Below are 10,883 nucleotides of genomic sequence, written 5' to 3'. Positions count from 1 at the left end.
TGGAAACCTTTCTGGCTGCTGAGCACAGACCCTTTTCCTCACTCGGGCGCCCCCTGCGGGTGACGACCTTGCCCTCGGGTTTCATGTTCCCAATTTGGGGTGCGGGCGTCCCCGCCCTCCACCCAGGCCCGCCCAACTCCTTGGAGCCGGCGCCCTGCCACAGGTCCACAGTGTCCCTGCCACAGGCTCTTCATCGAGGACCATGGCGAGGCTGAGCTGGGGATACGGCGAGCACAACGGTGAGTGCGGGCTCCAGAGCGTGGTAGTGGGGGCCTGCGGGAGCTCTGAGCCGGGTGGCGTCTTGGGGGCCAGGAGCCTGGTCCCCGCCTGCGCTCTCCCAAGTGGACTGCGGCGTTCATTCACCTTCACTGGGAAAGCTCATGCTGTCCAGAGAAAGCTCAAGAGGTCAGAAGTCAGATGACTCATTTGTAAGGAAACGTAAGGAAACAAGGACAACTTCGGAGCCTCATGAGCACTGAACACTAGGTCACGGGACGTCTTCCAGGCGCTGTTGAAGCAATCTTGGTAACTTGTAATTTGCATACTTGAAGTTTACTTGGGGCTTGTTCTCAGCCTTCCTTTCCTACCTACCATACTCATCCTTTCAGCGACCAAGGTTTAGCAAATGATTATAGAAATTATAACGTGGTATTAAGTGTATTTATTGATAAGCACGGCAAAGAGATGTGTACTTTTCCGTCATTGCGTAAGTGTATTAGGGATAAGACATACTCTTGTTTGACTATTGAACTGATTGCTTCAAGTAATTAATCAAAAGAATTGCAAAGAAAAACTGGAAAAGCATCATAGTCTTCAAAATGGAGTTTGCGGATAATAATATCAAAAACTTCAATTAGCATATACATGATAGGATAATATTCTACAGTACATTTTATGAACGTTTACGGAAAGTTTTTCTTTCTTTTATTTTATTTTCCCCTTATTATGTTTTGAGACGAATCTTTACTCCGTAGTTTAGACTTGTGGTCATCCTCTTGCCTCGGATGGAAAAAATTCATTTTTTATTGTAGCTTGCTTGAGGGTGTGCTGATTAATGTTACTTTAAAAATGGCATCAGATGAAGTTTAGCCTTTTAAGAATGACATTTATAATATAGGTGAGTTCCTTTTTGATGGAAGCCACATAGCAATCTTGTATTTCATTACTTTCTAGTTTGTGTTTTTGAAAGATAATCGTCACACATTTCATTTTTGTCCCTGATGAAATCATTTTTTATTGTTGTTACTTGGCAGTTAGTAGGTGCCAGTAGTGGAACCTTCTCTGTGGTTGGGGAGAAGATTGTACTAGCCAGCAGGTACTGATTGTGCCCTAATAGGTAGACAAAGTATTGGTTTCAATAAAATTTTCCAGAAAATTTAAAAATTTAACATAGAAAGGGCATTATAATGAGGAGTTGTTTTACATCTTATTCATTTTTTTTAAGTTTTAAAAAAGATTTATTCATTTTCTTTTTAGAATATGTTTATGAGTTTTTGACTTGCATGCATGTTTGTGCAGCACATGTATGCCTAGTACCTGTGGTTATCACCCAGGACTGGTGGTGGCAGCCTCCATGTGGGCCTGGGAATTGAACCCAGCTCCTTGGCAAGAGTATCAACTGCTCTTAATTACCGAGCCTTCTCTCCAGCTCCCAGTTTCCACTCTAGCTAGGAGTCCTAGAACCATTCTTTTCTCACAGAAACAGTGATTTTCAGAGGATACACCTTGAAATTAGATTATGAGATTATGTTGTCAGGATTGGGTTGGGATGAGCTGGGTCCTGACTAAACATTTTTTTTTTCTTGTTTAGTCATTGGCAAAATCCAGTGACCGAACAGATTAAGGTGAACTTAAGCTGAGACTGGCAGTAACACGGAACGGGAGCTGGAGCTCTGGGACAGGTGCCTGTTCCCAACAAGCTCGTTACTTCTTCCACTAACCTCTGATCATTTTACTGGTTTAGGCCATGTGACATCACAGAACATTATATATCACTATGGATATTCAAAAATTCCTCAAGCCACTGAGGCAGCACCATGTACCTTTCACTTAAGAACCATGTTTAAGTGAGTTTAAAGTTGAGTGTTCTAGAAAGCTTGCAAAAGTGTTTCTATTTAAAGCAGCACAATAGTACCAGTGAATAGATAAAATTGGTTATTCAGTCGCAGTGGCTTTATTTTGGGTAGGTTTGACTTCTCTAAGAAGAGGCCTGGTTGAGAAGCCTTTGGGAATAATGACATAAGGGGTTAGGAAGAGAAAGCAGCCCCTTACTTGTTGTAAAAATGTTTGCATGTTGTGACTCATGCATTGATGTTTGAAATCTAGTGCTTGTTAGAGTAACTCACACGCAGTGGCCATGACAGAAAGACTTTCTATATTAAATGAGAAAACAAAATTGTAAGCAGAAAGAGTACTCACACAGAAACACAAGTAAAATTATCTCATAAGAAAACATAATGCCCTTTCTATAATGTCTTCTGAGGATTTTTAATGGAAAATCACTGTGACCCATAGTATCTGATTCACAGGACACCTTTTAAGCAGAATGTATTGTCATTTGTTCATGGTGTGGCTTTTTTCCCCCCAAAACTAAAGTGAGCAACAATGTTATATTTTCTGACAGGGCATAGCCATTTTGTTTGCTCTGTGTAAGATTTGTGTGTGTCTTGGGTAGATCAGTTGTATATAACAGGTATTGTATGAAATGTAAATATTCTTTCATCTATAAGGCACATTTTTAATTCTGAAAACAATTTAAAGCAAATAAAATGTTTTGTATACCCACAAAACACTAGTCGTGGTTAAAATATAAGACCAGAGTCTTGAGAATGAGGATCGTACTTTTGCTAATCTTTTTATTTTTATTTTTCCAGAGGGTTGTAAATGTGGGTGGTGTGCCTGTGTGTATGAATGTTATATTGTGCGTGGACTTTGGTCCTCTTCCTCCTTTGATCTCTATCACCTTATGAATTGTAACAGGGTTTCTCTATGAAGCTAGAGGTCAGAGATTCAGAGTTAGTTTAACTAGTCAGTTTATGTTGGACACCCTAAGTCTCTGCCTAAATGCTGGATTACAAGTGAGCTGCCACACCCACCTGGCATTAGTATGGATGAGGATCTAAAGTCTCATCCTCATACATTTGTGCTGCATGCACTTTATCCAAGAAGCCGAGGCTCCAGCCTTCTGTTACCAGTTTTGATTTGCTGAATAAAGAACTTACTTAGCCCTTTGCTTTTGGTCCTATGAATTTCAGGTCCTGTTCACTGGAATGAATTGTTCCCTATTGCTGATGGTGATCAGCAGTCTCCAATTGAGATTAAAACCAAAGAAGTAAAATACGACTCCTCACTCCGACCTCTCAGTATCAAGTACGATCCTGCCTCAGCTAAAATCATCAGCAATAGTGGCCATTCCTTCAACGTTGACTTTGACGACACAGAGGACAAATCAGGTAGGCTTGGTTTGTTTATTTGTTCTGGTAAGACTTTGGATGGTTAGATTTACTCTCTGGTTTTTCACTCTGTAAATTTCAGAATTGAAGCATGTTTTTCATTTGAATTCAAATGTTACATATTTAAAACTTAAGATAATGTTACCATAAAATAATAGAGAAAATTTGTAGAAAAAAGTACGCTGAATATTTTCATATCGGTCTTAGATTATTATTACATAATGATGAAAATATTGAAGTTTAATAGTACTTCATAAATAATTTTCTTTTCATGGAAACTTTAGAAATTCTTTTTAGATTTATTTATTTTTATCTGTATGGATGTATACTGTGTGGCTGTCTAAGCTTATGGTGGCCATAGGCCCCAGTGTGGGTACCGGGAATCACATCTAGGTCCTCTGGACAAGTGCAAAAAATACTCTTAATCTTAACTGCTAAGCCATTTCTCTAGTCTTGTGTTTGGAAATTGTTTAGTCATAACTACTTTGCTAATTATTGTAAACCTAAAGTGATTAGATATTTGCCTTTTAAATCCTTTTTTTGTGCTTGCAATCATAATATGTATGTGTAGAAAACAGAACACACAGAAATGTAGGATAAAAATTAAGGCTGTCTCTGCAGTTTATTATTATGTTAGCAGCAGCACATCGTCCTCAGCATTTACATTTGTAGCCACACATGTACACACATGCACGCCATATTATTTTACATTATCCTCTTAAGTTATATTTAGACTGATGCTATATTACTCTGAAAATTTTTTTCTACTCAAAATATTTCATGGATACTTTTCATTAAAATGTGCAGCTTTTGTTAATAAATAAAATATATCAGCTATTCTTTTATCATAGTTTATACATTATCATCATAATAATGGACATTTAAGAAAGAAAGTAGATATTTAATTGAAAACAGAAGCATTTAAAACATCTATCCTTATTTTTATTTTTCATTAGTTGTAATAAAAATTACATTTAACTTGTTCATGGGTCATATCTTTCACAATAGAAAAATGGACTCACAGATTAAAATTTTAATTCACTTGCCAGTCTATTACCTAAAGGACGGATAAAATACTATTTACTTAAAATGAATATTTGAATACTCAATACTCTTTGAGACGATTGGTTGCCAAGTATGGATGATACTATGTTTAAAAATGTAGTTGAATGCAAAGATGTGGAAAACATTTTTGTCCTTTGTGTGTTTGCAAGCACCTATCCAGTGAACTTATGGAGGGTAGTAAGCTTATAAAATTTCTTCTTCACATTTGTCAGATAACCACACTGATATATTTCTTTAGGCCTGTGTAAAATAAATAAAGAAAAATCAATGATATTTCTTTTTCTGTGAAGCAGAGAGAGAAAAACTTGCTGTATTATATGTACTCAACTTTATTAACTTCCAGCTTTCAATTTTGTGAGTTTGTTAGTAGATGTGTGTCTGTAATGCACTAAATAGTTTGGAAAAGCAGCCTGAAGCTTCTAAATATTAAGTTGCTACCACTCACATTTGTTACAGGATAGTTTTATAATATTTCAAACATAAAAGGTCTAACGCTACTTATATCTAATATTAAAGTATTGAGATTATTCTTCAAAAACATTTTCTTTATGAATGTTAGTATTTTTATTGGGGGAAAAACTTGAATTCAATTTGTTCTGCAGTAATCTAGGTCTCTCATTCTCTCTCTCCCTCCGTCCTGATGCTCTTATCTCCCTGTATCTCTTGCCCCTTCCCCTCCCTCCCTTTCTCTCCCCTTGACTCTTTAATTCCTTTGAGACAGAGTTTCTCATTAAACCTGGATCCAGGCTGGTAGCTTGGAAACCCTAGAAATCCTCCTGTCCTCACTCTACCCACACACAGCACTGGGGTTACTGGCTTCGTGGCCACATCTAGATGTTTTTTTGTTTTTGTGTTTGTTTTGTTTGTACCCAGTGAAGTCCTTGCTGACTGGATTAAAAGTGAAGACCTTTAAAGTCCAGGCTGGATTAAAGGTGGGAGCCACCACTCCCAGCCCTGGCTTTGGTTTTGACTGGCTCACATGCTTTCACTTACCCACTGAGCCATCTCCCCAGCTCCACAAGGCCATTCCTGACCGAACATTAACTCTGAATTTTATCAGATAGTGAACACACCACCAGAACAAAATTGCTGTCATAGTCCTTGAAGGTTGTGCTTGGCTGGGCCTTGCCTAACATTGCATCTTGGCTAACATGCAGGAATCTGTCCTTCAGAACTTTAATAGTCCTTTGAAAGGGGACAAATGGGCACAAAATTCTTCAGAAGAATATTCACTAAATATGAAAGGGGCTGCTGAGGGGAGACAAAATGGGGCTGCTCTAGACTCATCTCACTAATTTCACCTGACCCTGGTTTCCCGGAGGTCTGGGATGATTCCTTCCAGAACTTCCCACACTATGTTTTAACTGCAAGGTGGCATCACTTGACCTCTTACTTTAGTGTTTTATTTGGAAGAGATTTCTCCTTGGAAATTCTAAGTGATAGTGATTAAAAAGGAGGTATGAGTTTGGAGAGGTCATTACTTCTTTTAAAGAATAAAATGGAGACAATGGTTTATTATTTACTGATCCGGGATGGAAAGTAAAATGAAAATTGGTCCTGTGAAAACACAGAATCATTTTCATTAAAATTAAGTATTGTTGCCTACTACTGTGGAGCCCATCTGCAGTCCCTTCCCTTATGAGAGACTCACTGCTCTGATTGGTAGTGGACCTGGAGAGAATGGAGCTGATAAATGAGGCAGACTAAAGTCTCATGAAACAGCCCACTTTATTCAGAGCATCATACAATTTTTACTCTGATGTTGAAGGGAGTCATGTGAGTAAAGCATCTGATTACAAGGGCAAGCCATGTGTGGTGTGCAAATCTCACTTTGGAAAAACATATTTTTTTTTCATACAGGCATATAGAGGATCACAGTAGCAAGCAATAATGAGTAATTTGAAGTAAACTCACTCCCATCCACCACACCTGGGAGAAGCACATAAACAGATTCCAAGAACAGTTTTGTGTTTTTTGAAGAAACTGAGGCCACAAGACTCTGGTCTTGTTTTTTTGGAGTTTTCTCCCAAGTGCTCAGAATTCTTACAGGACTCCATTGTTGGGCAAGTTCTGACAATGAGGCTGAAGTAGGAGAGTGATGAGTCAGTCTGTCTAAACCAAAAAGAAATCCACAGACTAGCTTTCCTTAAAAAACCTAGATGTTTTAAGCTCATCTGATTTTTGGGGAGAATCGTTCCAACGGAATGGTCCTTTTCACAATTAGACATTTGCTTGGTATAAACTCATTGAAATACTGACCTGTGCAGAATGAATATGGAACCTGTAAAATACTCCATGCTGCTTAGCTGGACAAAGCCTTCTAATCTAACTTTAACAGTGACCTCTACTGCCATTATTCTTGGATGCCTTCCTAACAATGTGTATCACTTTCTTTTGTATCACTTTCTTTTTCCAGAGCCAGCATGCCTGAGTCTCCTCCCAAAGTCAATTCTGCTTTCAAGCTCTCTAATCTCCTTTCTATCTGCAAGGGAATGACTTTTCACCCAGCTCAGATTTTGTTATGCAACAGCAAGAAGAAAAAAAAGCACAATAGAGCCCTTGACTGCTTTCTTTTAGCTTCCATTCCATCCTCCATCAATTCAGGCTGTATAAATGAACACATTGCTAGTGTCCCTTAGGGAAATCATGCTGAAACTGTTTAAAGACAAATCAAATATCTTATCCACTTATTCATCAGATATTTGTGCATCTCCTCTGACAGTTACTATGCTAGGAGGTGATAGCAGGATCTTAGCCTCTGCTTTAATACATGCAGCCCAGTATAAGGAGAAACAGTAAAAGTACCGTTTCACACAGACTGACCTAAATTGTGGTCTCGTCTTTTTCACTATTCATAGAGCTTTGAAAATAGCCATTTTTTGCTATTATGATGTTTATTTGTGTGTGTGTGTGTGTGTGTGTGTGTGTGTACCATCTGACATGGGTGCTGAGACCTGAACTTGGTCCTCTGGAAGAGCTGCAAGCACACTTGACTGCTGAGTCATCTCTCCTACTCGACCTTTATGTATTACAAAGAAATCTCTCTTATATAAGGTGGAGAGATACATTTTAAAATTTAAGACTCTGAAGAATAATTTAAATATGTGATAACTCTGCGTATCTATTTTCTAACACAATTCTGTTGTATGCTGGAGTTTAGTTATGGTTATGGTGTATTCAACCAGCATACAATGTTTCCTTTCCATCCCTGTGTCTTCAGCAGACAAGTGAATTAGGTAGAAATAGTTTAGGACTCTCCTCTTTTCTTCTCCTTTCTTCTCCCTTCTCCTCCTTTCCCCTACCTTTCTTCCCTCCCTCATTTCCTTCCTCCTTTCCTTTCTTGTTCTTAAATTTGTTGCACAGGCTAGCACTGGATAGCCCAGGGTGCCAAGATTATAGGTGTGGGCCACCACGCCTAGTTTAGGACTGTCTTAGAGATGATATTTGCTGAGGAAAAACACTGAAATTTACTTCACCAAAGTGACTAATAGACATCTTAGAGTTTTAAAAAATACTTTCATTTCTTCCTCACAAATATAGAGTCTAAGGACAGTCTTTATTGTTATAGCAACAACCATGCCATGGTAGCAATAGGTAGCACATCTCTAGTGCTGCTGTGTCCTAGGCGAGGGCAAGTGTCTTGCACACATTTCTTCTATTTTCACAGCAGTCTTAGGCTGTTACATCCCTCTCTCCTGTGGTAAAGTTTGTCTAAGACCCTGCAGAGCCTGTATCTAATCATACAATCTGTTAGGTTCTCCCAAGCTAGCACTAAACTGTTTTGTTTTGTTTTGTTGTATTTCAAATTCATACTCAGAAACTTTGTCTTGCTCTCAGTTAAACAGAGTGGATTTTCAGTTTTGAGAATTCTAATCTTTTCTCTTTGCTGTCTGTGTGTATGTTGTGATTTTCCAAGTATTTAATGGTGGTCTCTATTTCCTTTTCACTCTTTGTATATGTAAGGTTGTATCCCTGTTGGCAAACTAAATGGCACATCTGTAAGAACAAGAATGTCCTGAGTGGTTGAGGGAGAAGTTCTGGGTTTTGATGGGATTGTATAAATGTGATTTATTTATTTATTTTATAACTCTTTAAAATGTGTTGGATTTAGTTCTGCGTGGAGGTCCTCTTACTGGAAGCTATAGATTGCGGCAGTTCCATCTGCACTGGGGGTCAGCAGATGACCATGGCTCTGAGCACGTGGTAGATGGAGTGAGGTATGCTGCAGAGGTAAGCCACACACACTGCCTAATCAATATGAGAAGCCATTCATGGTCCCAGCAGAGCCTTTGCTACTCAGGCATCCCAGTGTAGGGAACAGCTTCACTAACCCAGCAGGAAAGCTTCAAACAGGGCCTTTCGTAGTCTTAAATCAAACCAAAGAGCTTACTATTTATTATACATTTAAAATTAGTAGACTGAGCTTAACATGCTGTCACATGCCTGTGATCCCAGCACTGGGGAGGCAGATACAGGAGGATCAGGACTTCCAGGCCAACAGCCTAGGATATATGACAACATTCTATCTTATCAAACAACATCAAATGGCAATAACACCAAAAATAACAAGAAGTACTTGTTGGAGGGGGTGTGGTGGAAACCAGAGACCAGAAAACAGTAAGTTATTTATCCAGCTAGGAAACATTATGATGAGTTTATTTACAACCCATATCTTGTGACAAAAAAACTTTATCTGTTGGATTTTTTGAAAGGCCAGAGAGAAGAGAAACATTTATATTTATGTTCAGCTTTGTGCCTATTTGATCCAGACAAATAATCAGAAATAAATAAAGCTCACATTCTGTACATGACAGCAGTGGCACTTAGGGACAAACTGTAAGGGCACAAACTCCAGATTGCATTTTCAGGTTTCTAATGCAACCTCTGAGCAACATTCAGAACACTGATAAACACCACAAACAACGATCATTATCATGCTTACTTTTTGCTGACAAGGTGCTCCTTTTTGTTATAATGACATTCATTAGGTATACTCTGCCTAGTCTAATCCTCTGCTTAAAACACAGAGTGTGATATACCTCATTTTAATACCATTAAGTAGCACTGAACTTTACCCCAAAATGAAAGCCAAGTCTCAGTGAGAACTCTTTGAGGGAAACAGTCCTGGCCCGTGGTTTGCTTTGACAAGACTGAGTGTTACCATGCCTTACACATTGTCTTCAGCTTCTTCCAGTTTCTGAGATGAAGTTAGATACCTAGAATGCTCTGTCATTCAGAAAATCCGGCAAATGGAACTTCTTTTTCACTCTTATGTGTACCTGGCCTTCGAGGTTGCCATCCAAGATTTCAGTTTTATCTAAGTGTTTTGTGTTGCAGTGCCTGCTCTGTCCTCTGGAGAGATGGAAAAAGTGATAGGTGGTTTATTCGATGGCAGCAGTGATTGTGGGGGATCTGGAGAGTGGTTTTGCGGTTAGGAAAGGCTTCTTCAGGATGGTATGTAAGTTGAGCCAAATGATCAAGGAGAAAGCACCCTGAGAAAAATCTAGACTCAGAGTGCCCTCCCAGGGAAGGGCAGTAGCAAGGAAAAGAGCTGTGCAGTAGGAATGAGGTCAGCTTGCTCACAGAGAGAAAGGTTTTTCTTTATAGGATTGGTACTGGGAAGAGAAAAAGAGGGGTGGACCCTGTCCTGCAGAGCAAAGACCTGTTCTGTTTTCCTTTATCTAAAACATATCTGACTGGAGGAAGACAAAGTAGATGGCTATGGGAGAGTTGAGGTGAGCAGCAATGGTAATTTGGGCAAGACTATGAAGACACAGGAGAGGCCCATGATATATTTGGTGGGCCACACAAATAGGACTTGCCTATACCAAGGATGCCAAGCTCCAGCAAGCTGTGGATGCAAACTAGATTTTAAAGAGGAACTCATGATATTTTATCATAGCAACAGAAAGTAACCAATACACATGCAAATATAAGAATTAGGCTAATAGTCCATATTGAAAACTGTATGTAGTTATGGTTTATCCATCATTGTTGTATGTTGGGTCTGAGCTATCCCCCACAAGCCCATGTATCAAAGCCTTCCTCCCCAGGGTAGTATTATTGGGAGACTGATGAAGCTCAGAGGAGTCGCCTCAGAGGAAGTTCTTAGGCCATTCCCATGTGCTTTTGATGGTGTTAGTAAGATCTTGCCCCATCATTTCACTTTTTTACATCCTGTTGATGAGGTGATCAGTATTGCTCCTCCAGACACTGCAACTGTGATATGCTACTTTGCCAGAGAGCAAAAAGTCAGGGGCATATACTGAGAACTCTCAAACTGTGAGTCATTTCTTTTTGTAAGTGAATTATTTCAGAACAGATGAAAAGATAACACGTAAATGTAGGAGAAGCATAAATCAGATT

General features: G+C 39.1%; 1 protein-coding gene across 3 annotated transcripts in view; it reads left to right on the top strand.

The window, feature by feature from the left end:
• Nucleotides 1-12: 12 nt before the first annotated feature.
• Nucleotides 13-10,883, top strand: part of Ca13 (carbonic anhydrase 13) — a 28,224-nt gene continuing 17,353 nt past the window's right edge. Inside the window, exons 1-3 of one of the 3 annotated variants that reach the window (XM_076911207.1) lie at nucleotides 13-239; nucleotides 3,255-3,452; nucleotides 8,629-8,747. In XM_076911207.1, coding sequence (XP_076767322.1) covers nucleotides 203-239; nucleotides 3,255-3,452; nucleotides 8,629-8,747 — 354 coding nt within the window. In that variant the 5' untranslated portion in view covers nucleotides 13-202. The remainder of the gene's footprint in view (nucleotides 240-3,254; nucleotides 3,453-8,628; nucleotides 8,748-10,883) is intronic. The other 2 variants (XM_076911208.1, XM_034516818.2) reach the window with 2 other exon arrangements.

Source organism: Arvicanthis niloticus, chromosome 13, assembly GCF_011762505.2.
Source record: "Arvicanthis niloticus isolate mArvNil1 chromosome 13, mArvNil1.pat.X, whole genome shotgun sequence".
Classification (NCBI taxonomy): domain Eukaryota; kingdom Metazoa; phylum Chordata; class Mammalia; order Rodentia; family Muridae; genus Arvicanthis; species Arvicanthis niloticus.
Note: the sequence above shows the minus strand (reverse complement) of the source record. Positions and strands in the feature narration are given on the sequence as shown.